This window comes from Podarcis vaucheri (assembly GCF_965113315.1).
Source record: "Podarcis vaucheri genome assembly, chromosome: 18".
Lineage (NCBI taxonomy): Eukaryota > Metazoa > Chordata > Lepidosauria > Squamata > Lacertidae > Podarcis > Podarcis vaucheri.
Window position 1 is genome coordinate 2,240,385 of NC_138756.1, and position 26,750 is coordinate 2,267,134.

Here is a 26,750-nt window from a genome sequence, read left to right on the forward strand (position 1 = left end):
AAGTGGTTATGAGGTTAGCAAAGTGGAGAGGGGGAGGAAAGAGAGGAGGGAGGATGCATTTATTTTTTAAAAACACATATACATGTATGAGTATATTTTGCATGTGGATCACGTAGCTAGAATTGCAAAATGTCCCTTAGCAAGAATTGCAAAATATGGAACGCTTCACGAATTTGCGTGTCATCCTTGCGCAGGGGCCATGCTAATCTTCTCTGTATCGTTCCAATTTTAGTATATGTGCTGCCGAAGCGAGCACGTATGCTACATGCGCGCAGTTGCTATATAAACCTCGGTTGGTAGAAATGCTGTAAGGTCATGGTGATCACCAATGGAAAGCCATTATTTCCCTTTAGAATTTTTCTCGCATTTTTTAATCAAGGGAAATGATTCTGCGGCTCTTCTCCTCTGGAGTGAAGTTTTTTAAAGGAAAGTAGCAAAAGAATGGGAGAAACATAAAAGGAAACTTGGCATTGCTCTGGCGATGCATGATGGGGAAAGGAGGCGGGGTCTTCATAATAAGGCTGACGGGGCGGGTGAACCTTGGGACAAAGAGGTAGGAAAAGTGCTTCTGCGATGGGACATCATTTCCGGTTTTCGACCGCAGCTTCCGGTATTAATAGGTACTGGGGAATCAAAGAGGTCAAATGACGGGGGAGGGGGAGTTCTCCTTCGGCATCTGCAATAGCTTTCTTCACGACGCAGGTAGAAATTCAACAGGTGGAGGTGCATTCATGAAAAGTATTGTGTGGGTGAGTGGAGGAAGTAAAAGAAAAAATTCATTTTTTGAACATTTTCCCCCAACGTACCCAATCACATTCAGGGAGAAATAAAAGTGCTTTTTTTAACAAATAAATTGATCAGTCAAGACTCAAGCTCAGCTCATCTCCACCCTCTAGGACACATATTAATTCAGAGCCGGAAGCGTTGTATTACAGCCTCTCAATCTTGACCGCATCCCCTTTGGAGCTCCTCCTCCTCCTCCTCTTCCGCAGTTTAGACATGACGTTCTGCTAGAGGGTTTGCGTCCTTTGCGTGCTTTCCCAGAATCCTCTCCGTCCCCTCCCATTCTCCCGGCTCGGCGCTTCTCTCTCTACCTCTCTCTCGCCCCGCTGACGTCACCGCGCCCGCCGTGGTGGGCGGGGCGAGGAGGAGGAGGAGGAAGAGGAGATGGGAGGGAAGAGAACCAAACAAGATGGCGGCGGCCGTCGCGGACGCGAAGGGGGACTGAGAGGAGGCAGCTCGGCGGCGGGGCGCTCCTTCGCCGGCCCCCCCTCAGAGGAGGCGCCCCGAAAAGGAGGGGAGAAGCCGGCCCAGCTCGAGCCTCCCTCCCCGTAGGGCCTCGCTCCCGCCCCAGCCTGCTTTCCTGTCACCCCCCCCTCCCCACACCTATTGACATCTGTGGGGCGGCTCTCTCTCTTTTTTGGGGGGTGGGCCCATTTTTTTGGGGGAGAGTTAGTCCTCCTTCCTCCCTCGCCCCCTCCCTTGTATTTCTTTTTTTTTTTTTTTTTTGGAAAGGTGTCTGTTCCCCCACCCCCCAGTTCTGAAGGGGAAGGGTGTATATGTGGGGTTTGGGGCCCCCCGCAATCGCCCCACATCCATCTTCCTCCCCCCCTAGATTGGGGTGTTTTAAAATAGGCATATTCCTCCTCCCATTAATATCTTCCTTATATCTATCTTTCACCCCCACCCTTCGATTTTGGGGTCTGCTTAGCATTCCAGCCAACCCCCCCCCAAAAGGAAGGGGCTTTAAGACTCCTTTTCTCTTTTTGAGGCTGGCATCCCCCCCCCCATTCAACCTGTGCCTCTTCCCACAACGGTGGGATTTGGCAGCCCCCAACATCTAAGTCAAAGGTTCTAACACCCCCACCCCTTTTTCTTTTCCTCTCCCCAGCCCAACTTGGAGTGTTTTAAACTTAGGCATTCCCCCCCTAATTATTTTGCTAGCATAGTCTCTTCTTTGTCTGACCCTTTCCCTAATTTAAAGAAAGCTCCCCCCCCTAAGAAAACCCACAACTTGATCTCTTTAGGATCTCTCTCTGCCTCCCCCCTCGGAACCCTACCGTGTTGGACCCCCCCCATCGACTCCCTTTTGCTCTGTTGTCTTGGGGCAGCTCCTCTTCTTTCTGGGGACTATTAGTGTTGCACCCCTCCGACCCAAAAGTCCCATTTTATTCAGTCTCTCCCCGCCCCCCACCCCCGCTACCTTCCAACATTATATAAATTGCAACCTAGGAAGCTTAACATTCCCCCTCCCTTGCTTTCTTTGGGTGACTTTTCAAACCACTATTCCCCCCCCAAAAAATTTCTCCACCTGTTTACAAAGTTACTGAAACTTTTGCATCAGCCCATTTAAAAGACAATTTCTCTTTATCCTGCTGTGAGTGGATTTTTTTTCCCTTGTGGGGAAAAAAAGGGACTCTTATTTTTTTTGTTTTTTCGCCTCCCCCTCGGCCGCTTTTCCCCCACCCCCTGGAGAAACCTTACCAAGACGACCCCACAGGCCGCTTCCTGAGCACTTTCTGTTATCCAAATCTGAATTCGCCCGTGGAAAGCTAACACCAGTCTTGGAAAAGGATGTCAGAGAACCAAGGCAATCACCACCACCACCCAATGAACAATAATGTGGGGGGTAGGGCCCCTGCCGGAAACAACCGTGGGGTCCGCAACCTCAACCAGAACCCCCTCATCAACGTCCGTGACCGCTTGTTCCATGCCCTTTTCTTCAAGATGGCCGTCACCTACGCCCGCCTCTTCCCACCTTCCTTCCGTCGTATATTTGAATTCTTCGTACTTCTCAAGGTAAAGTTGTTTTTTTTTTGGGGGGGGGGAGGTTGACTGTGTTCAACATCTGAGGCCCTTTGTGTACCCTCTTCATGTGAGGGTGGCAACATGAGAACAGGGCCTTTTCTGCAGTGGCTCCTTGTTTGTGGAATACTCTCCCCAAGGAGGTTTGTCTGGCGCCTCCACTATATATTTTTAGGCACCATATGAAAACATTCCTCTTCAACTAGGCCTTCAGCTGATTAATATTCTACAGCTTTTTAAATGTATCTGTGGGAAGGGGTGGGGGTTGTTGTTTTGGTTCAATTATTTGGTATCTTGTATTTTGTTATGTGAACTGCACTGAAATCTTCTGAGGAAGGGTAGTATATAGATTAAATAAATGGATAAATAAAAGTCAAATACGTTGTGCTGCAGGGACCTTTAACTCAGATCAGGCCTCCTCCTTTCCTGGGTGGAGCAGAGACAAGGTGTGCAGGAACTAGTCTACGCAAAGTAAAAAATACATTTCTTGCTCTGCCCACTTTTGCCCCTGGCCCCACCCAGCACTGGCCGCTCCTGAAGGTTTCTCAATGTTCTCCTCTGCCTGAGAAAGGCTCCCCACCCCTTTACTTTCCACCTGCTGAATCCTAAATACTTCCAGTTTCAAACATACATTTAACACAGCATTTGCGCACAGTCACATGGAAATAATTTGTGGCACATAAATGTTGAGTTGGAAACACTTTCCCTCCACACTCCTCTCTTAAGCTTTTACAGGATTCGTCCTGATTGGTCGGTTGCAACATTTAACCGACACAGGCGATTAGCAGGGTTTGAAATTAGCAGGGCGCCAGGTGCATTTTGCGCCAAAATATTATCCATTTGCGAGCACCTCAAAAAATCTGGGTGCCATTTTTTGCGCCCAGCTGATGCTCAAGGATTACTGTAAAGTATGTGCTTTGAAGCCTCAAAGTTAAAGATAGACAATATGTTAAGGAGTTTAATAATAAAGAGTAGAGTGTTTTGAAAACTGAAGTATGGTACCAGTATTTTTTATTGTAAACACCAAATTAATGTGTGTTAACAGTTTCTGATAAAAACGTGTTATTAGCAATGTGTCTCATGTGAATTGCGTATTAGTTCATGCTTATCAAAATAACAAATAAAAGTTGCCGACCCCCCAAAATGGCGACTAGACATTCTGTTTTGGCGCCCACAGCCCAGGTCCCAGGAGCCATTTGGCTCCTAGCTTTTCCATCCCAGTTTTTAAGACTGGCAACTAGACGTTTAGAACTGCTGCGTTGCAGGGGGTTTAACAGGATGACCCCTGGGGTACCTTCCAACTTCACAACTCTTAAGAAATAGTTAGGTGGGGTTTTTCGGTGGCTTAACCACACACCAGAAGTGTTAGGAATGCTAATGTTGATATCTGCTGTAGCTTGGTTGTAGAGCTTGCAAAAGCTCCTTGTTTGATCTCCGGCATCTTAGGATAGAGTTGAGAAAGGCTGTTGGCTGGAGAACCTGTGCCTGTCATTGCGTTACAGTTCTGGGTTTGGATGGCCAGGTAAAAGGAAGTTTCTTCTCTGTTAACCCCACAAAAACAGCCCCCCTAGCAGAACCTATTGAGAGCTGTCAACTTGCGTAGACAGTTTTGCGAGTCCAGGCTCATAGAATTGCAGAGGGGAGCTTGTAGGTCATTTATTCAAGCTTCTTGCTTGAGGCAGGAAATCCTGACAAGTGCCACATCACTTTGTGTGGGGCTGCCCTTGAAGACTACCTAAAAAACGTCAACTCATCCAAAATGTAGCTGTCTGTTTACTGGCTGGCTTCCATTTTGGACTTGCCTGACCCTTGTTATACAACAGCTGCATTGGTTGACAGTTCATTCCTGGGTCCAAGGTGCTGATATTAGTATTCATGACTTGGGTACCAAATATCTAAGTTGACTTTGGCCGCTTCCCTTCAGACACTCTAGGGAGGGGTCTCTCACTGGAGGGGGGGGTCCCTCTTCGTAGTGCCACTGCCCTCAGAGTTTTAGGGTGGTGATGACTCGGGAGAGAACATTCTCTGGAAGCTCCTCCAAACAGTCAGCCAAAGTCTACCGTCCTGTAACTCCTTTGGCTCTACTCAACCCACTTGGCCAAGACTCAAGGATGACCAGAGTTAGAGTGCATCCTTCTGGGAGGGCTTCTGGGAGGCCCCGGGGGTCCCTATCCCTGTTGTAAACACTTGAGAACGTTTCCTGTTCATTCAGCCTTGCAAATCAATACACAGAAGCTAACTAGCCCACAAAAATTTTCAGTCAACAGCTTTTGGGGGGGGGGGGGTGTCCAAAAAACTTCCTCTCATCTTTGTGTGGTCTGGGATGGCCCATGAACTCTGCTGATGCCTCTATAGGACAGAGTGGGGTGTGTAAGTGTGTGGATGTCAGGCACTGGTTGGAGGCAGAGGGAAGGTGGGAGGTACCAGCAGAGGAACTCCCAAAGGAAGAAGGCTCAGAGCCTGGGGATTGGTGGTGGGACAGTGATTCTCATAGAATCATAGCGTTGGAAGGGACCCTGAGGATCATCTACTCCAACCCCCTACAATACAGAAATATGCCGCTGTCCCTTATGGGGATTGAACCTGTAACCTTGGCGTTATCAGCCCTGCACTCTAACCAACTCTAACCTTGGTCGGAGGGAGAAGAATGGGAAGAGGTAGAGTCAGAAGCTGAAGGCGTAACAGGACTAGTGAGCAGGGAGAGTCTGTGGCAGAGAGCAGTCCAGAATCAGAGGCGGAAGCTGCAGCAGGAGAGGAGGGAGGCCAAGATTATGAGTCCAGCTGGTGAAGTCACGGGTGTCTCCCCCTCCTGCTGCGACAATCTCCCCTCCCCCCTTGTCTCCCAGAACCAGGAGAGGCATGAAAGGGTGGAGGAGAGGTTGCCTTCACTCCGGCACAGTCTCTGATTGCGTGGAGAGGAGGGGACTTAGATGGCTGTGAGGAGGCAGGGACTTTCAGTCTTGGCAACTGATCCACGGGTGCAAGTCCAGGAAGGTTGACCCTCTGATAATGCCACTTGCTTGTTCAGATGGAGGAGAGAGAGACAGGTGCGAGTGTGCAGAAACTAGCCTGTGGCACTACTCTAAGAAGGGAATGCGGTCCTCGATTCCTGTTTCTCCTGCTTCTAATTTTTCCGCCTCTCTCCTCCCTCTTCCAGGCCCTGTTTGTGCTCTTCATCCTGGCGTATATCCACATCGCCTTCTCCCGCTCCCCCATCAACTGCCTGGAGCATGTCCGAGACAAGTGGCCGCGCGACGGGATCCTGCGGGTGGAGATCCAGCGCAACTCCAGCCGCGCCCCCATCTTCCTCCAGTTCTGCGAGAGCGACCGCTTCCCGGGTATGGTGGTTGAGGCAGCTGGCGGGGAGGAGGAGGAGGAAGAAGAAGAGGAGGAAATGAGCGTGGAGATGTTTGAGAACAGCTCCATTAAGGTAGGGTGGAGCAGAGCAGACCATCTCTAAGTGGGTGGACTCTCTCCTTCGTTAGCAGTTTCTAAACAGAGGTTGGACGCAGCTTTCAAAACTCCCACTGTTCTTGGTACATGGGAAGTATGGCTTTGCTTTTTGCAGTCTTCAGATGAGGACTAGAACATGTGAAAAACGAACATAAGATTTTAGCTGCCATTCATTCATTTTCAGCTCTGTATTCTTGTTATAAAAAAAGCCTGCTTAGACACTCGGTTTCAGCACCCATGACCTAGGTTTAAGGTGCCTTTAGCTCCTAGCTTTCATGTCTCAGTTTCTATCACTGGTTGGACGGCCACCTGCAAGGGATTCTTTAGCTTTGATTCTTGCATTTCAGGGGGTTGGGATGTATGAGCCTAAAGGGGTTTCTTCCAACTCCAGAGTCCTGTGATTCTGTAGGATGAGGACTGCCTTACCCACTGCATTCTTTTCCCATCTCCTTGCTGTGGAGATCCTCTTGGGTACGATCTGTCATCACTGGTTCTCCCTGCTGAGAATGCAAAACCTGGATGCTTTTGAGAGAGAGGACTTCTCAGTGGCTAATTGAGGCCCCAAGGAACTGTTTGAGAGCAGCCTCAGTTACAAGGCGTTGCATAAGCAACACCAACAGCTGGGAAACCCTAAGTGTGGACATTCTGGGCCTCTCTATTTAGCATTGGGGACTTTCCCCTAGGCCACGCACCCTCACCAGCCCTGCTCCGCACCCTCCTTGAGCATTTTTTGCCTGGCTGAAATGTGTCCTTGCACTCTGATCATGACTCTTGCTTCCCTAGATAGTGGAGCAGGAGAGCTGAAAATAATGCCAATATATTTCACATCTGGCAACCCATGAGCCCCTTTTGTTTCAGTTAGTACATGAGTAAACCAGTCTAAAAATCCCTGGGCACAAATTTTCACGGCCCTCCGCTGACTCTGGTGGCTCATCTACTAGAGGTAATGTATTTTGTGCCAACTCTGGAAGTGTGTACTTGATTCTGACAAAACTCAGCCTCCAAGATGCTCATTGTCTTTTAAAACCGTCAGACTCCTGTCCTGTCTGATTTCACTCCCATCTAGTCCCAGAGCTAGACAGTTACTTCCAGGAAGCCGTCGAGTAATGAATGAAAGCCCTATATTCTTGATTCAGAATTGGGTCCAGTTGTATCCGTACTTGGACGAAAACATGCTCCTTGATCTTGGGAACCGTCATGCAAAATATGGTTCCATATTATAAAGAGGTTCCAAATAACATTGTGAACAAACAGCTTTCCAAAAATATATAGGGTTTGTCTCTGCCTTTAGTCCTACTCAGAGTAGACTCGTTGAAATTAAAAGGTGTAACATTACAGCCTATCAATTTTAGTGGCTGTACTCTTGAGTAGAACTTTGTTGGACGCAGCCCATATAGTAAGTAAAGGGACCCCTGACCATTAGGTCCAGTCGTGGCTGACTCTGGGGTTGCGGCGCTCATCTCGCTTTATTGGCTGAGGGAGCTGGCATACAGCTTCCGGGTCATGTGACCAGCATGACTAAGCCGCTTCTGGCGAACCAGAGCAGCGCATGGAAACGCTGTTTACCTTCCCGCCGGAGCGGTACCTATTTATCTACTTGCACTTTGAGGAGCTTTCGAACTGGTAGGTTGGCAGGAGCAGGGACTGAGCAACGGGAGCTCACCCCGTCACAGGGATTCGAACCGCCGACCTACTGGTCAGCAAGTCCTAGGCTCTGTGGTTTAACCCACAGCGCCACCCACGTCCAGCCCATATAGTAAATGTATGCAAGTTTTTGGCAGGTGTCTGAAACAGTACAGTGAAGGTGTCTGCCTCATATCAAGAGGCAGGGAGTTCCAGAGGGCAGCTGCTGCCACATTGAAAGGTCTGTTTTTCACTAGTGCAGAAAAAACATTATGTGGTCCTGCTGGGCTGGGTTTTTGTTTCATTTCTTCCAAGCCCTACAGAGCCGGCAATAATTAACAGCTCCTCTTCCCCACCCACCAAACAGTAATTTCCTTTCCTCCCTTGCGATCGAACCAGCATGTAGTACATTAAAGGTTTGTTAAACCAAATTAATGCCTTGTGTGAACAAATTGCCAGGAGTCCCCGGGTGGCAACGCAGCTGATTTAACTCACTCAATTTACTCCTTAATTTCATTTAATTTTCTCCAATATGGTTCCTCTTTTATATATATATATTTCCATTTGCGTTGAGTGCAACCCAGAACGGGGATTAAATAAACCAGCTGAAAGCTACCATTTGCTGTCTGCCACCGCAGTTGTGCTTCGTATTAGACCTCATCTAGCCTTTCAGGGCTGGGGGACTATTTCATTTCTCTGTTTAGAGATTATTTTGCCTTGGGGGAGGTTGTTAGGAGGCTGCGGGGGCTTGAGTGTGTGTCTAGCTTCTCCGTATGGCTGTTTAAAGGTTGCTGCATGTTATAAAAGTAATTTTGGATCCTTAACGATGACGCGCTATTTCTCTGTGCCACAACAAATGCTTTTCCTGAGAGGAGCTGTCAAACGCAGCGTAAACGACTAGATTCTTTATCGCCCCCTGAGAGAAATGCCTTGTTGCACAAAAGTACAGAGGCAGATCCCGCAGATGTGACTGTGCATCTGCATTCTCATTCAGGGTTAGGCCGGGTGGGGTCCTCAAGATGTTACTCCCATTTATTTAGGCTCTTAGCCATGTTCATTATGCTGCAGACACACCAGGCTGCCATGATCTTTGACACCTGATATATGTGGTTGGTTGGCATCCGTCAGTCTTGGGAGACAATGGAAGAGTGTGCCTTAGCGGGTGGAATCAACCTGCTGGAGAGTTGCAGCTCCTGCTGTGGCTGCAGAGACTGAAGCGGGAGAGACGCACTTTATTGCAACCGGGGGAGATGAAGGCGTGTGTGTGTGTCTGTCAGGACTCACCCTCTTCTTCAGACTGTAAATGGTTTTAATGGTTTTGGATATTGCTTCTTTTAAATTGCTGCGATGTGTCCTGCAACCTTATGGCGGACAAATAATAATAATAGAAGCCAATGAGTTAGATCGGTGGTTCCCAAAAATACTGGGTCACTGCCCCCTTGGTTCCATCCCCAGTGCCTTCTACCCTACCCTATAAAAAGGTAAAGGGGCCCCTGACCATTAGGTCCAGTCGTGGCCGACTCTGGGGTTGCGGCGCTCATCTCGCTTTATTGGCCGAGGGAGCCGGCGTACAGCTTCGGGGTCATGTGGCCAGCATGACTAAGCCGCTTCTGGTGAACCAGAGCAGCGCACGGAAACGCCGTTTACCTTCCCACTGGAGCGGTACCTTTTTATCTACTTGCACTTTGACGTGCTTTTGAACTGCTAGGTGGGCAGGAGCAGGGACCGAGCAACGGGAGCTCACCCCGTCACGGGGATTCAAACCGCCGACCTTTCAATCGGCAAGATCAAGCGGCACAGTAGTTTATCCCACAGCACCACTCGCATCCCTTACCCTATAAAAAGCCCTAAAATTCAAAACAGTAACAGTTAATTGCACGTTTCGCCCCCCCAATCCTGTTTAAGCTATTTAATAGGACTGAGCGATACCTGGTTTCAACATTGTGATATATCGCCAGCTAAACATTGCAATCTACTGATATATCACAGTGTCTGAAATGAGGATGGAGCTATGTAGAGGCATTGGCTGGCTTCACATTGTAATTTTTGCATAGCACCCCCCCCCCCCCCACACACATTATGATTCATGATATATTGCCAGGTGAAAAACTATGCAACCAACATCATGATTGGGACTTCAGACCAGTTTTGGACAATACAGTACATCAATATATTGCCCAGTCCTATTATTTAGCTGAATTAATTCAACACAATGGATGAACTTGATCCAGTGATGCTAGCGTTTCAGAGTCTAGTGGCCATTTACACCTCCCGCTGCCCCCCTGCTGCCCCCTTGTCCCTTAGCATCCCCCCAGGCAATGCCCACTTTGGAAACCGCTGACTTAGGAGGACCAGTGGATCTGCTGTTTGGTAGAAGGCAGCTTCTGCGTTTCCCTGAACTCTTCTCCTCTGTTTCCGCTGATCCCAGTTTGAGCTGGATATCGAGCCCAAGGTCTTCCTCAAGCCCTCCCGCCTGGGCGGCGCCAAGGTGCCAGCCCCCAACGAGAGCCAAGAGTTCTCCTTCAGCGGCGAGCCGGCGTCTAAAGGTATGCAGCCCCTCAGCGAGACGGTGTCCCAGTTTGAGATGCTAGCCAAAGCAGGTAAAGAGACGACATTGCAGACCCTTTAAATAACCCTCCTTCCCACTCCTCACCTTTGCCACACCCTTCCCTTTGCACCTGCCACTTTCCTTTTCTTTCGGTGTTTGCCTCCTCTCCTTGTGTGTGTGGGAGGTTCCTTTTTGAGAGGGTGGGGCTACGGCAGAGAAGGCCCCGCCACCTGCGCACTCTCGGGGCACGCAGCCTTTGAAACTGACCCGCTCTCAATGACCTTAATGCCATGGAGAGGGGCAGGCAGCGATATTAAGAGGTCAAAAAGATGAACTTTTTATAGAAGAATGGAGGCATTGGGGGGTGGGGACTATTTGGAAAAGCACTACAAACAAGTTAAAAAATTGCAGGTAGGAAAGGAGCAGCAGAAGGGGAAAAAGTAATTGTATTAGAGGCATTTTTGCAATAGGCGAGAGTTTGATATATACAAAAACACGGGAGGTGGAAGTGGGAAGTCTGTCAGGAAACGAATGTAAGTATTTGATTTAAAGTCAATTTGTAAAAAATTGGAAATTCAGTAAAAATTGTATGGGGGGGCAGGACAGTGTCCTGAATCTCTCAGCGTTCAGTTTCATTGGACGTCCACAACTCCTAATGTTATGAGAGAGGGAGGAAAACTTTTCTCTTTTTTCGTGCCCTGCATTAATTTTACAGGCTTCTAGCATGTCACCTCTTATTTCCTTAACTAAGAACATCCAAACACTGCAAGCTTTCCTCATAGCAGAGTCATTTTCCCTGTCCTTTTCGGAACTTTCCCCAGCTCCTTGGAGCACCCAGCGAGGCTTCTTTTAATCTACAGCCATGCTGTGGTGAACTAGGCTGAGGCAATACCCCTGGGGGGCACCTCTGGTTTTCCATCCTCTTGGCCTTTTCAAAAATACCATTTTCTTTTCTTAAAAAAATCCTTCCAGTCTGGCCCCAGGAAGAGTACATCGTGGAATACTCCTTTGAATATGGGTTCCTTCGCTTGTCGCACAGCACCCGCCAGCGCCTCAGCATCCCTGTCATGGTGGTGACGCTGGGTAAGAAGCTTTGCTTTTCCGTTCAACTGAGGGTGGAGCTTTGTTTATTTGCAGTGCCTTGTTGGGGCGGAGGGAGGTAGAGCAGCTGGGTACAAATGTTGTTATTATTATTATCTCTCTCTATCTATATAATTTGTTAACGGGAAAAAATAGCTGCAAACATAATCAACAATTTAAATCATTAAGTGTCACAGCCTGGAAGGACAAAAGTACAAAGGTTCAGCAAAGGGGATAATGAAGCGTTAACTTGTACAAAGATCCTCTTTCCTGTGCTGCCACACTGAAAGATTGATTCCTGTGTTGCAGAAGGGAAACTGCCTTGCTCAAAACTCTACCTAGTGAGCTTAAATGGGTGGTGGCAAGATTTTAACCCGGGATTGCTCCTTGTTGCTTTTAGGCCTGCGTTGGCCACTACTTGGCCCCGCTTTTTCTTTTCCCTGTGCCATGGTGCCTCCCTCCCAAATCACAAAACGCCCACTCCTTCCCCTCCAGAAGTTGGAATCATAGAATCATAGAGCTGGAAGAGACCACAAGGGCCATCAAGTCCAACCCCCTGCCAAGCAGGAAACACCATCAGAGTACTCCTGACATATGGTTGTCAAGCCTCTGCTTAAAGACCTCCAAAGTAGGAGACTCCACCACACTCCTTGGCAGCAAATTCCACTGTCGAACAGCTCTTACTGTCAGGAAGTTCTTCCTAATGTTTAGGTGGAATCTTCTTTCTTGTAGTTTGAATCCATTGCTCCGTGTCCGCTTCTCTGGAGCAGCAGAAAACAACCTTTCTCCCTCCTCTATGTTTCTGAGCGTCCCGTGAAATGCACAAACACAAACACCCCTCGACTTGCTTCTTCGACTTGAAATGCACAAATGCACAAACACCCCTCGACTTGCTTCTTCCTGCTGCTATCAGCACAGCCAGTTTTCTTTCCGCCTGTTTTCACAAACCCTCTTCTCTATCTTCTCCCCAGACCCCACTCGAGACCAGTGCTTTGGAGACCGGTTCAGCCGCCTGCTCCTGGACGAGTTCCTTGGCTACGACGACATCCTCATGTCCAGCGTGAAAGCCTTGGCTGAAAATGAAGAGAACAAAGGTTTAGCATATGTATATAATTGGTCTCTGTTCTCACTCAGTTACAGATCTGGGCTGGGCTGTTGCAGTCTCTGTTGGGGCAGAAGGCGGCAAGTCCAACACTAGGTGGTGCCACAGCTAACTAATTGGACTAAGTCCACTTTGGGAGATCTTTGTTGCTGAAACCTCCTTGTTTTTTCCTCCTGTCCATCCCCATCACTGCTTCCTTCCCTTCCCTTCTGTCCATGCTCAGGATTCCTCCGCAATGTGGTATCTGGGGAACACTACCGATTCATCAGCATGTGGATGGCGCGGACCTCGTACCTGGCAGCATTCGTCATCATGGTCATATTCGTGAGTATTCTGTGTCAGCTCGTGGGCTGCTTTTCAGCCCCAGTAGATCTCAGGAGAGTTCTTGAACAATTGTTGTTGTTGTTGTTGTTGTTGTTATCTCAGGAGAGTTCTTGAACAATTGTTGTTGTTGTTGTTGTTGTTGTTATATTTTCAATTAAATTTGTATCCCACCATTCACCCTTAGATCTCGGGGCAGTCCACAACATAAAATTGCAGCAGCAGCAACAACAACAACAACAACAACAACAACAACAATAGTAATAATTTATTATTTATACCCCACCCATCTGGCTGGGCTTCCCCAGCCACTCTGGGCAGTATCCAAATAAATATTAAAATACTGTAATACATCAAACATTAAAAGCTTCCCTAAACAGGGCTGCCTTCAGATGTCTTCTAAAAGTCTGGTAGTTGTTGTTCTCTTTGACATCTGGTGGGAGGGCGTTCCACAGGGCAGGTGCCACCACCGAGAAGGCCCTCTGCCTGGTTTCCTGTAACTTGGCTTCTCGCAGGGAGGGAACTGCCAGAAGGCCCTTGGTGCTGGACCTCAGTGTCTGGGCTGAATGATGAGGGTGGAGACGCTCCTTCAGGTATACTGAAGAAGAAGAAGAGTTTGGATTTGATATCCCGCCTTTCACTCCCCTTCAGGAGTCTCAAAGTGGCTAACATTCTCCTTTCCCTTCCTCCCCCTCAACAAACACTCTGTGAGGTGAGTGGGGCTGAGAGACTTCACAGAAGTGTGACTGGCCCAAGGTCACCCAACAGCTGCATGTGGAGGAGCGGAGACACGAACCCGGTTTCCCAGATTACGTGACTACCGCTCTTAACCACTACACCATACTGGGCCTTTGAGGCCGTTTAGGGCTTTCAAGGTCAACACCAACACTTTGAATTGTGCTCGGAAAATAAGAGCAACAACAAATCAATGACCTCCCTCCCACAACTCATTTAAAAGGATATTGGATGTGAATACCCTTTTAACAGCCTCGGGCCTGTAGACCTGAAGGAGCGTCTCCACCCCCATCGTTCTGCCCAGACACAGAGGTCCAGCTCCGAGGGCCTTCTGGCAGTTCCCTCCCTGTGAGAAGTGAGGTTACAGGGAACCAGGCAGAGGTCCTTCTCGGTGGTGGCAGCCACCCTGTGGAATGCCCTCCCATCAGATGCCAAGGAAATAATGGAAATAAACAAGTATCTGACTTTCAGAAGAAATCTGAAAGCAGACCTGTTCAGGGAAGTTTTCAATGCTTAATGTTTTATTCTGCTGGGAGCTGCCCAGAGTGACTGGGACAACCCAGTCAGATGGACAGAATAATAATAATAATAATAATAATAATAATAATAATAATAATAATAATAATATCAGCCAAAGGCCTGGTTGAAGACGAACAACTTCACCTGGTGCCTAAAGGTGTACAATGAAGGAGCCAGCCAAAGTTCCCTGAGTGGTCTGTGGTTAAAATAATTGACTGAGAACCCAGTGAAGTTCCTGGCTGGGTGATATGGAGGGGTGCAGCTCAGAGGCCTTCACAACCAGCAATGAGGTCTGGATAATTACTGAAATCATCTTCTTCAAGGGGAGAGGGTTGTTCCATGACAGATCACAACACCTTTAAAGCATCTGCACTACTGACATTCAAACTTTGGGATTGTTGAAGTACTGTATATACAACAACAAATTAATCGATTTGTGCGACTCAGAAATTTTAGGCAGTGTGAACTAAATTCGCTTCTGGGGTCCCTCTGGAATTGGAGGCCCCGAAGCCTAAGGTTCATTAGTTTACTAGTTGAGCCACCCCTGGATCACAGAGTCGGAAGGGGACCCCGAGGGTCATCTAGTCCAACCCCCTGCAAGGCAGGAATCCTCAGCTCAAGCATCCATGTCAGGTGTCCATCCATCCTCTGCTTAGAAACCTCCAAGGAAGAAGATGATTAAATAAGCACTGACTATTAAATAGCGCTGGAGATAAGATTATTAAAAGCTAATTATTTGGGAGCTCATGTGTACAGTGCCTTCGGTATTTAATTCAGGCGAATGGGCAGGTGTCTGCAACTATTAGAATTTTGGTTGGTTGGGGGTGGTTTTTTTTTTGGGGGGGTGACACTGCCCTACATTCATAGGGAGCTGGGGCTCTAAAACTTGCCCACCCCTTCTCTTTTCCAGACTCTGTCTGTCTCCATGCTTCTGCGATACTCGCACCACCAGATCTTCGTTTTTATCGGTAAGTATTTCATCCAGTCTTGCTGGCTTTCCGAGAGCCCAAGTGGTCAGTTTGCTGGAGGACAGCAGTTTTCTTCTTTCCCCAACCCCCCGGGTAGAGGGTTCAAACAAGGCTTGCCACTTCGGATCAGTCAGCACCAGAAGGTCCGCAGTTCGAAGGGAACCTGAGGGTCATCATTCCTGCAATGCGGGAATCTCGGCTAAAGCATCCATGACAGCCTAACCTCTGCTTAAAAACCTTGACAACCTCCTGAGAGAGACCTTGTATATAACAGTTAGAGAATGTGAGGCCATTGTTGAAGCGGCTGCTCTGGCTGACCAGCTTACTGTCAATCCAGGTTCAGGGTTCTTGTATTAATTTTAAAAGCCCTGAACAACTTAGGCCCAGGGTTCCTCAGGGGCCTCCTGAGCCCTTATATTCCAGCTTGATAACTGACGCCACCTGCAGGAGCGTCGCTGGTCATTCCCCGAGTCGATGAGGCTGGTTTGACAACAACAAGAAACGGAGCCATTGTTGTAATTGGCCCAGTCCTGTGGAACTCCCTCCCACTAGAGCGGTGGTTGTCAAAGGGTGTCAGAAGAGAGAATGACAAGTGTGGCAGGAAGATTCAAGGGCAATCAAATAAATTTTGAACAGTTTTTATGTAACTGCGTTGTTTTATACTTTCTGGATCATATTAGGAAGTAGTTGTGTTCTATATTATAAAACAAGCACTGCTAGTCCCCCCCCCCATGTATTTCTTATTGATAAAAAGTTGGGTGTGGTGCGAGCAAATTTTTATTCTGAAAGTGTGACTCAGAGAAAAAAGTTTGAGAACCATTGCACTAGAGATTTAGCAGGTGTCTTCTGTGCCAATTTTTAAACACCTGCTGAAAACTTTTCTATTCCGCCCAGCCTATACAGGCGATGAAGAATGGTTAATTGGTGTCTAGCTTTTTACTTTTAATTGGGACGTGGGTGGCACTGTGGGTTAAACCACAGAGCCTAGGGCTTGCCAATCAGAAGGTCAGTGGTTCGAAACCCCGCAACGGGGTGACCTCCCGTTGCTCAGTCCCTGCTCCTGCCAACCTAGCAGTTTGAAAGCACGTCAAAATGCAAGTAGATAAATAGGTACCGCTCTGGCGGGAAGGTAAACAGCATTTCTGTGCGCTGCTCTGGTTTGCCAGAAGCGTCTTAGTCATGCTGGCCACATGACCCGGAAGCTGTACGCCGGCTCCCTCGGCCAATAAAGCGAGATGAGCGCTGCAACCCCAGAGTCGTCCACTATTGGACCTAATGGTCAGGGGTCCCTTTACCTTTACCTTAACTTTTTAATGGTTTCATTGCTGAAACTGCTTTGATACTTTTTTAAAAAAAGAGAGAGAGAGATGCAGTGGTATGATAATTTAACTTAATTTATTTACAAAGTTAAAAATAATATTTTGAAGCCAAGTTGTAGTTAGCACTAACCACAGTTTGTCGACCGAGACGTGCTAAACAAAATTTGGCGAAATTTGCAGCCTCTCTCTTGCCTCTGCTTTTCGCATTCCTTCTAATTGGAGATCAACCCTGGGGTCATCTGTGTTGAGGGGTTCCTCTTCTCCCACCTGGGGCTACAACTGCCTCCTCTCCTCTTGAATGTTTTTTCCTCCTCCCTCTCACAGTGGACCTTCTGCAGATGCTGGAGATGAACATGACCATTGCCTTCCCGGCAGCCCCGCTGCTGACCGTCATCTTGGCTCTCGTGGGTAAGGAGATGTCAGGAACTGCCTTTGATATGCCAGGCCCATTCATTCTGTCTCTGACATCTTGTGCACCACCTTTTCCTCTCAAGGAGCTCAAGGTGATGGGCACGATTCTTTCCCCTCCCCGTTTTATCCCCCCAGCAGCCCTGTGAGGGAGGCTAGGCTGGAAAAGAGTCAGTGGCTACTGGCCCCTGGTCACCCAGTCAGCTTCAGGGGCTGAGTGGGGATTTGAACCGGGTCATAGCATAACCTTAGGTCCTGAGCACCAGTTCCTGGGAATCACAAGGGGGGGAGAGTTGCTGCTGTTGCGCTCAGGCCCTCAGGGGCAGATGGGGGTGGGGGACTCCCTGGTCCCTCGTGGGGTAACTGCCCCTGAAGGACCAGGTATGCAGCCTGGGGGTCATTTTTGACTCACAGCTGTCCCTAGAGGCGCAGGTCCATTCTGCATCCAGGGCGACTGTCTGCCAGCTCCATCTGAGACCCTCCCTTCCTGCACACTGTCTTGCTAGGGTGGTCCATGCTCTGGTTATCTCCCACATGTGCTCTCTATGGGGCTACGTTTGAAGGTGACTCAGAAACTACAACTAATCCAGAATGCAGCTGCTGGGACCATATAACACAGGTCCCAAAGACCTGCATTGGCTCCCGGTATGTTTCTGAGCACAGTTCAAAGTGTTGCTGCTGACCTTGAAAGGCGTAAACGGCCTCAGCCCTGTAGACCCGAAGGAGCACCTCCCCATCATTCAGCCCTGACAATGAGGTCCAGCTCCAAGGGCCTTCTGGCAGTTCCCTCATTCCCTCCTTGCGAGATGTAAGGCTACAGGGAACCAGGCAGAGGGCCTTCTCGGTGGTGACGCCCACCCTGTGAAGCACCCTCCCATCAGATGCCATGGAGATAAAGAACTGTACAACTTTCCAAAGACATCTGAAGGCAACCCTGTATGGGGAAGTTTTTCATGGTTGATGTTTTACTGTGTTTTTAGTATTTTGTGGGGAGCCACTCAGAGTGGATGGGGCAACCCAGTCAGGTGGGCAGCATATACATAATAAGGATAATAATTCTCATCTGGGGCCTCTGATTGGTCACTGTGAGGAGAGGATGCCGGACTAGGACGGCCCTTGGCCGGATCCAGCCAGCTCATCTTATATCTCTCTTGGGACGCTGAGCTCCCTGATGACTTGCTGGCCTTCTCTCTCCCCTGCTCTCCACCATCCTGCGGCAGGCATGGAGGCGATCATGTCCGAGTTCTTCAACGACACCACCACAGCCTTCTACATCATCCTCATCGTGTGGCTGGCAGACCAGTACGACGCCATCTGCTGCCACACCAACACCAGCAAGAGGCATTGGCTCAGGTAAGGGCACACAGAGCTTCCAGTTCCTGGTGTTTATGGGCCTCTTTTCTCCCAGCCCCCTTGAGGTGGCCTGTGACGTCCTCCGTCCATCCCTTCTTTATTCATGCAATGGCTCTGCGAGATAGGTTGTGGTTCCTGCATTGCAGTGGGGTTGGGCTAGGTGACTCTGGCGTCCATTGCGGCTCTGCAATTCTTTGATTCTGTGAGAGGCAAGGGACAGGCCCCAGGGTCACACACAGTGAGCTTCATTGCCAAGTGTGGGACTTGAAACATGGTCTCCCGGTCAGCGTTCGAAATTAGCCAGGAACCAGGCACATTTTGCACCTGCCTGTTGTCCACTTGCGACCAAGGGAAGATGCCTGAGTGCCAGGATGGCGCTTGATGTCCCCACCACCTGGGGATCCCTGGATCTGGTCTGTGTTCACACACTAGCAACACATCCTGTAGAATTCTACCCATTTTATTTTATCTGCAAAATCAGGATGAATTTCAGGAACCAAAAAGTCATACTGAAAAATTCGATTTCCTGCTTCCTGGCACCAAAATGGCAACTAGGCATTCTGTTTTGGCAGCTGTAACCCTGGTTTAAGGAGCCATTTGGAGCCTAGCTTTTATTTCTGAGTTTCTAACACCGCTCACAGCTCAGTAACTGCTGCACCGCATTGGCTCTCTTCTGTGCCAGATCTGACCACTGAACTCAGCCCTGTCTGTTTCCAATGGTCCTTTATTTGGTTGACTTCCCAACCTTCTTCCACAATGTTTCCGTTCCCATCTTTCAGTTGTGTGGCATTTGAGAGAGAGAGGTGGATTTGAGAGAGAGAGTTTATTTCACTGTACTTACACTGTTAAATTGTAAGAAAAGAGCTAGCAACAATAACTTAAAACCTTCAGAAAGTTAATATAGCAATAGACTTGTAGTAACGTTCCACTCGCCCACGCTACCCCTCCATCACCCGACTCTGCTCTCCGGCCAGTCCAGGTTTCTTGAGTAGGTTGGCGAGGGAGTTACTTTTCTCAAACACAGGCTGAAATCACACCGGTAAGGCTGCCACCACTCCCTTTAGTTCAGGGGAACCCAGAGACACAATCCAGGGAGAAGAGTGTGTCCAATTAACCTGGCAATCCCCCCCCCTTACAAGCTGCATCCACAGGCTTGCAGGCAGAAGTTCACTCGGTAAAGCGTGACTAAGCAGAAGGCTTGGATTTAGCTATTCCCCCGGAAAAGGCACAAATACCAACAGGTTCTACTATAAAAGTTTATTTTAAAAGAATAACCAAAAACATTTTGAAAAACAACAGGCAGATCTTAGGAGTCTTACAAACATAAAAAACAACAACGCTGTACATTATAACTAGCTTTTACATACTCACAAAGGAACAGACTTAGAGTAGAGAGAGTCCTTTCAAGCTGTTGCGTAATGGAGCTGTTTGAGGATTTCCATTACAAAAGGACGTAACGACGGCTATCGATGAAAGTTACAGCCGGGCATCTTTGGGCATCTTTGCGAGTTACATAGCAATGGCATAGAGCCAAACACAAAACATCCCTTGATCCTTTTATCCCAAATTCAGACTCGGCGTCGCAACTTTTAGCCAATCAAGAGTCTTAATTTGATCAGCTCACTCTTTTGCAGCTGGGTCAGTTTTAGGTTTGAACCCTAATCAAAGGATCTTCCTCCCACCTGTGGAAATTAACCAGATCCCCAATTCTCAGCAATTTGAAAACAAACAACCTCCGGGAAGGAGGAAGAGATTCACACCACCAGCCCAGGTGTCAAACCTTCCATTAATCAAGGACCCCTTTCCTCCCATAAACCTCTCATGGCAAGGAGCCAAAAAGTCTGGGTTTAAAGATACACAGCTCCCTTTCCCAGGGTCCTTGCGGCTGACAAAGTACCCACAAGGCCACATTCTTTCACTTGACCAAGGAATGATTTTTCTAACAATGATAACTTTACCACAAGACTAGAAACAGATTAAAACACGCATCAACTTTCTGGGTTGTTGGCATCTGTCTGTCTCGAGAGACAACGGAGTGCGCCTCTGGGGATGAAGCCAAACTGCTGTGTTTGCAGCACCGATGTGACCTCCCTGGGGCGCAGGCCTGGGCTGCCCAGATGGCAAGACCCGCCTTTCAGCCTTGCTGGCGTCCAAAGGAAAGCAGAGCAAGATCTTTGGCACCATCTTGGCTGCAGGAGTTGCTGGAAGGAGGCGTACAAGACGCCATCCAACCGCATTAGGGACTCTGCTCTGGATTGTGTCGGGTTTATTCCTGAGCCTTTTCTTCTCCCAAAGATATTCCTCAAGGCAGCGGAGGTTTAGGATCAGAGTTTTCCTTCTCCCAGATGGGCTCCCTTCCCAGGCAGATTCCACAGACGCCCCCCGCCCTCACTTCCCTGCACAGCATGCTCAGAAATCCCTTTCTAAACAGGCATGTTTTTAGCAGGCGCGGAAAAGAGCACAGCGAAGGCACCTGCCTGGCATCAGTAGACAGGGAGTTCCACGGGTGCTGCCATGATAAAAGGTCGAGTTCTTATAAATGTGGAAACGGTCTTTATGTGGAGTCTGTAACAGGGGTAGCACAGCTGATCCAAGAGGTCAGTACCCATCATTCTGCCCCAACTGCAGCTTCAGATCAAGTGTGATTGAAGCCCTACGGAGCGTCTGCTACCGCAGTCCAGTATTGATATATGTGCTTTAACCCCCTTTCCCCCATGTCTCTGTTCCTCTCCAGGTTTTTCTACTTGTACCATTTTGCCTTTTATGCCTACCATTACCGCTTCAATGGGCAATACAGCAGCTTGGCACTGGTCACATCGTGGCTTTTCATACAGGTACGTTGGCAATTTCACCATGTTTGTCTGGAGTGCAGGAAAACCCATTCAGGATGTAGAACTAACCATAGCAAGGAAGCAGGATGATGTTGAACTCAGCAGGACTTTGTGGAACAGTAGAGGGAGCTGGGTGCATTTAGCCTGGAACCAGCATTCAAAATTTCCCAGGCGGATTTTGCACCTGGCTATTGGCCACTTGCAACCGAGTGAAGATGCCAGGATGGCTCCTGACATCTCCACCATCTGGAGGTGTTTGCCTGGAGATCCTTGGATATTGACTGTTTTCACACACTGCGGAATTCTGTCCGTTGTATTTTATCCGCATGATCAGAAAAAACAAATTTCAGGAGCCAAAAATGTTGTGTTGAAAAATTCAAGTTTCAAGCTATCTGGACCCAAAATGGCAACTAGGCGTTCCCTTTTCGGCAACCGTAACCTTAGTTTAAGGAGCCATTTGGAGCCTAGACATAAACATGTTTCATCATCATCATTATTTTATTATTCATGTGCTGTTCATTTGACTGGGTTGGACCAGCCACTTTGGTTGGCTCCCAACAAAATATTAAAAACACAATGCAACATCAATCATGATGAACATGCTACCTTCAGATGTAGTTCAGTTAGTTCCTTTTACTGTGTTGTGAAAACATCAATAAAAAAGTTCAAAAAAGGGGCACAGAATTCTGCATTCTTCAGTGCTGGACCTGGGTTATTTTGGTGGGTAAGCTTTCTTTTAAAAACACCCAGTTTTGCCCAAGGGGCTGGGAGGGGGAAGCAGGCAGCGGAATGGGCCACGATTCAGAAGGCTTGGCCAGTGTGGATGCCAGCCGTCTCGGCCCCCAGCTCACCCCCTCTGCCCCTTGCCTTTCCCACAGCATTCCATGATCTACTTTTTCCACCACTATGAGCTGCCGGCCATCCTGCAGCAAATCCGGATCCAGGAGATGTTGCTCCAGAACCAGCAGGGTGGAGCCCAGACCACCCTGCAGGACAACCTCAACAACAACAACACCGTTGCCCCCGCCGACCCGGCCGGCCCGCGGCCCCCCGCGGCTGGGGACGGCCCCCTGGCACCCGAGGATGCCCACACAGCAGCCGTCGTAGCCGCCACGGTGGCCTCCCTGGGCGACAACTTCAACTGGGTGGCGGAGACAGCCGTCATCGCAGAGGCCTCCTTCATGTCCAACCTGAGCGGCTCCCTCCTGGACCCCAGCGTTGCGCCAGAAGCCACCGGGCCCAGCGGGGACCTTCAGGACGTGGCGTCGGCCTCGAGCGTCATGACCCGCCTCCTGGTCAGCAGCGACCTCGCAGAGGCTCCTGTAGGGTCCATTGCCATCGAGGTCACGTCCACCGCTGGGGTTCCCTCACCAGGCGGATCGGCCTCTGCTGCTTCCGCCGCCACCCCCCTCAGTCCAGCCCGTGAGGACATCCCACAGCCTCCAGAGAGCTCAGCTGGCCGCGGCAAACCTCCGGACACAGACTGCCTCGCAGGCTGCTGTCCACTCGGCTCTGCTGCAAGCGGGGCCCCGGGCCAGGCCTCCGAGGAGGGACTCGCGCAGGCGGACTCCTCGGCGCCGGCGCCTTTGGACAGTGTGGCTGATGCGGGCCCAGATTCCCACTGCCTCTCCTGAGCTTCCTGGCGGACGGGATGCTTCTCAGTTCGACCGTCCATTGTCCCTGGGCTCACCTGCAATTCCTCCGTTGAGGAGGTGCAGAGCTTGAAAGGCCAGAGGGAGAGGGAGAGAACCTGCCCCCTTTCTTTCTCTCTCTCTCCCACCCCTTCTTCCGCCAAACCCAGGAAAGGAAGGCAAAAATGTGAATAAAAAAACGAGGGACTCACACGAGGGGTTCACCCCCTGCATCTGAAGAGAGTCCTCTGGTTCCTTCCTGTTGGGCGTACGGAGCCACAGCCCCCCGCCAGTCTCTCTGCCCCCCACCCTACCAAGCTTTTCTCAAATCATGGGACTCCTCGCCCCTCCGCCTTTGGTGTCTGCCGGAGATGTGGACTTAATTTTGCCCTGGAATTACTGCTGTTTTTCTGTGTGTGCTTCTCTGCTTTTGTCAGGAGGGGGCGCTGGGGAGGCGAACGAAACGGGTATCATGGCGAACTCTGCGTCAGGGGAGGGGCGAAAACGGGGGGCTGCTGGAGAAGGATTGAGACCCTTGTGCAGAAGGGGGCCCTGAGACGAACCCCGTTTAAATCTGGGGTTCCTGGCAGCCGCCGCTCTCGAAGATCTGTCATCCCAGAAGCGCTGGAGTCTTAGAAACGTCTGCCTGGCTTTTTCCTTTCCTTTTTTCCTTTTTAGCATGGGGGACACACTGCATTTTACTCTGAAAGAAGCCGCGTTTATAGATGCATATACGCACTTTACACTTTCAGAGTAAAACAGCAATAGGTCTTGTTAGAAGGGTGCTTTTAAAAATTAACGTGAAGGGGAAGATCTGGAGGTGGATTCTATCTCTCTCTCGCCAAGGAAGCCCTTTTTGGCCACTGGGGAAGGGGGTCCTCAGAAAGCCCCCCCCCCCCTTTGCAGTGGCTTGCCTGGTCGCTGGACTGTGTGTCGTCGTCCCCCCCCCCTCCTGTTTTTAACCTCTACATAGGAAAGCCCAGCAGTTATTTTGTTCCCAGAGCTCCAAGGATCTAGCAAGTTGCATCCTTAGCGACTGCGAGAGGGAGCAGCTCCTGATTTTCAGCCTGACATGGCCTTGATGAGAGAGGACCGGGTGGCTGTCAACACTCTTTCTAAAATGAGGGGGCTTTTTGGGTGCTTTAAAAATTGGGTGGTGTTTTGTTTCTTTTTTAAGCTGTCATTTGGTGAGAACCCTCGCAGCTCCCTCTCTCTTATGCCCTTGCACAGCTGTTGACAGGTGAACTCAGTTCTTGTGTTACGCAGCGTGGCAATTTAGGATTATTCTCCACTCCCCCACCCTAAAAAGTTTTCCAGCCCAGTGCCTTATCTCGTAAGCAGGATGTGTTTTGAAGAGTGTGCATGTCAAAAAATGCCACCTAAGTTCCTGGAAACACAAGAGAGTGGTGTGGGGGGCAAGGGGCACCCCTCCCAAAAAAGGACCCGCTTCCCAGGAGTCTTTGCCCATCCCTTTCTGCAGCAGAGCTGTACCCCTTAAATTGTGGGGTGTATGTGTGTGCGCACTAGCTGGGAATAGGAAGCATCGTAGAACGCAGCTGGCTCCAAACTTTTGAGTGCCTTTGTACTCCGGTGATCTAGCAATAGCAAGGGGAATTCCGAGGCTGGAAGGTTCAGGGGGTAGCACAGCTGGACCTAAGGAAACCCTGCCCCTATGACCTCACTGTCCTGCCACATGGTCCCTGGGAGCAGGCAGGAGCCAAGGACCCTGGGCATCTTAATTCTTATTTTTTTAGTTCTGCCATGAGGTGCAAAGTGCAGTAGGCAGGTACACCCTTAAGCAAGCAGCAGCCTTTTTTGAGACTGGAGCCCAGGAGCGTCTGTGAGATGCTCTGATTTTGCAGTCAAAATCACCTTGGGCTGCTGTGCTCTACCCTAAAGCCAGGGAAGGGAGAATCCCTTAGATGGGTGACGTGTAAGTAGTTTTAGTTTTGGGGTGGAGGGTGGGTTGGCCGACAACAAGCATAGTGGTGGTATTCCCCCCCCGACCCCCATTCATGTGCAATATGTTGGTGGGATCATTCGCTGCCCACCCACCCATCTCTGCTTGGCAATGGAGTGCTTGTATGCTTGTACTTGAACATTAGGGTTTTTACGTTGTAATCGTCAGGCAGAAAGGATTGAGGGGTTGAGAAAGAGAGAAGAATCACACCAAACTATACCAGGAATGAAGAGTAGAGTTCATTCTATTTAATGTACAAAAAAGTATGTATATATTATATATATTATATATATAATAAATACTATATCTAACAGCATTGCTTCCGTGCTCCTTTTTTCCCTTAACTTTGGGATGGAACAGAGTACGATATGGGGCCGGGGCAGAGAGGGAGAACTTCGCCCGCCCCCCAAGCCGTGCAAGATCCAGTCATGTCTGCAAGGCAGCTTCTGTTCCGGAGAAACACACAGTTCATGGAGTGCTGAAAAACCAAATCTCCATTTTACACACAATCGTCCCAAAATCAAACAGTTGTCTTCCGCTCAGCACCACAAATACTTGCTCTGCACCCCACAAAATCCCAGAATTAAACAAACGTGATGCTCGTCGCATCAGCCATCCCCAGCAGCCGTGTTTGAAACTCCCATTGTTCTAGGCGCGTTTTGTGATGGAATTTCATGAGCACGAGCAGTGCAGTCCTGAGCCTAAGATTTTTCAGCCTCCGCACTTCCAGCTACTCTCTGAAGACTGGAGGAGATCTTCTTAAGAATATTAGCGGGGTGGTCAGGGAAAGGTCTAGAGCATGTGAAAAATTTTTTAGCTGCATTCATTAATTTTCAGCTTTGTATTCTTGTTAATTAAACAAGGTTTAATGCACCCATAACCTAGGTGTAAGGTGCCATTTAGCTCCTAGCTTTCATATCTCAGTTTCCTACACGGCCCAGCAGCTCCTGTCCGCAGTCTCAGCCCGACCTCTGAGGGTTGTCTCCAGCAAAGGCTTTCTCAGAGCAAAACGGACCTAGATTAGTCACATGCATTGATTTCCGTAAGTTCGCTTTGAGCAAGTCTAACACTGGCCGCAACCCTTATTTCTTTGAAATGCTGTGTGGTTTATTTTCTCCACTCCAATGACCAAGCCTCAAGGAGTGGTCCCAACTGATCTTGGCGTCCTCTGTGAAGAGTTTCACCCGGTGGTTATCAGCCTAAATTGAACATGACCTGCCACGCTGCAGCCTGAAATCTGTGGCAACTTCTTGAGGTTATTTTGCCCCAACGTATAATCTGCAGAAACACCACCCTCTATATTCCAGATGTCAAGAATTCTAGACAGTTTTTGTGAGTTTCCGGAACACAGCTAGACAGAAGCAAACAAATGACAGAAGTTAGCGCATTTGTCCGTCTAGCTCAGAGGTTTTGAGACAGAGCCACTACCTGCAGACGCTGTTGGGCATCATACCTACAATCTTCTGCATGCAAAGGAGATGCTCTCCCACCTTCAAAATAGAAGTTCCTAGTCCTCATTATTCTGAGTAGTAAAGTTACCTTGCAGCTGGTCCAGCTAGCTTACAGCTCTACACTTACTGGCAGGGAACACGGCCAGCTCTACGTGGAAATTCAGGATTTGAACCCGGGACCGTCTTGACTGCGAAGCGGGTGCTGCGCCACTCAGCTACAACTCTTCCAAGAAACGCATCCTAATCTTTTTTTAAGAAGACGACAGAAAGCTGTTTTTTGGAGTCCTTAAAGTCTGCTGAGTATTGTAATAAGCAATGGAGCTAGTCTTTTGAAACGAGGCCAAAATCCGAGGCTTAACCACGGTTCCAAAGTTCTCTCATACATTCAACCCCCTCTAAATTTGTTTTATATATATTATCTGTCAACATCCAAATATTTGTAGGGCAGAGTTTGTAGGGCAGCAGCTGAAGAAGGAGCAAAAAGGGTTTTCTTGTGTGTGTGTGTGTGTGTTTCTTTCTGGCTGATTGCTGTTTTCCCTGTGTAAAGGTCAGAGGGGGCAGGGCTTCTGTTGAGGCAGGGGATTAGCTGTGGGAGGAGCCTATCAGAGTCTGAAGGGCAGCAGTTGAAGAAGGAGCAAAAAGG

The 26,750-nt window shown here is 49.1% G+C and overlaps 1 protein-coding gene across 2 annotated transcripts; it reads left to right on the plus strand.

The window, feature by feature from the left end:
- Positions 1 to 1,123: 1,123 nt before the first annotated feature.
- On the plus strand, positions 1,124 to 24,969 carry TMEM259 (transmembrane protein 259). 2 transcript variants are annotated; one of them, XM_082206385.1, is made up of 11 exons: positions 1,124 to 2,799; positions 5,963 to 6,235; positions 10,310 to 10,481; positions 11,402 to 11,512; positions 12,481 to 12,603; positions 12,835 to 12,935; positions 15,097 to 15,154; positions 16,798 to 16,881; positions 18,102 to 18,234; positions 20,969 to 21,068; positions 21,944 to 24,969. In XM_082206385.1, exons 1-11 carry the CDS (start codon positions 2,575 to 2,577, stop codon positions 22,697 to 22,699), a joined length of 2,136 nt encoding a protein of 711 aa, XP_082062511.1. In that variant the 5' UTR covers positions 1,124 to 2,574; the 3' UTR covers positions 22,700 to 24,969. The 2 variants fall into 2 exon arrangements, with proteins under 2 accessions (XP_082062511.1, XP_082062512.1); XM_082206386.1 differs by having other exon boundaries at positions 1,125 to 2,799; positions 10,310 to 10,427.
- Positions 24,970 to 26,750: the final 1,781 nt, after the last annotated feature.

What these genes read in the sequence shown, in the direction of transcription:
- TMEM259 (XM_082206385.1), top strand. Translation starts at nt 2,575, where the DNA reads ATGTCAGAGAACCAAGGCAATCACCACCACCACCCAATGAACAATAAT. An exon ending in TCGTCATCATGGTCATATTC is followed by an intron (nt 12,936 to 15,096) that starts GTGAGTATTCTG and finishes TCTCTTTTCCAG; the next exon opens with ACTCTGTCTGTCTCCATGCT. An exon ending in CCAGATCTTCGTTTTTATCG is followed by an intron (nt 15,155 to 16,797) that starts GTAAGTATTTCA and finishes TCCCTCTCACAG; the next exon opens with TGGACCTTCTGCAGATGCTG.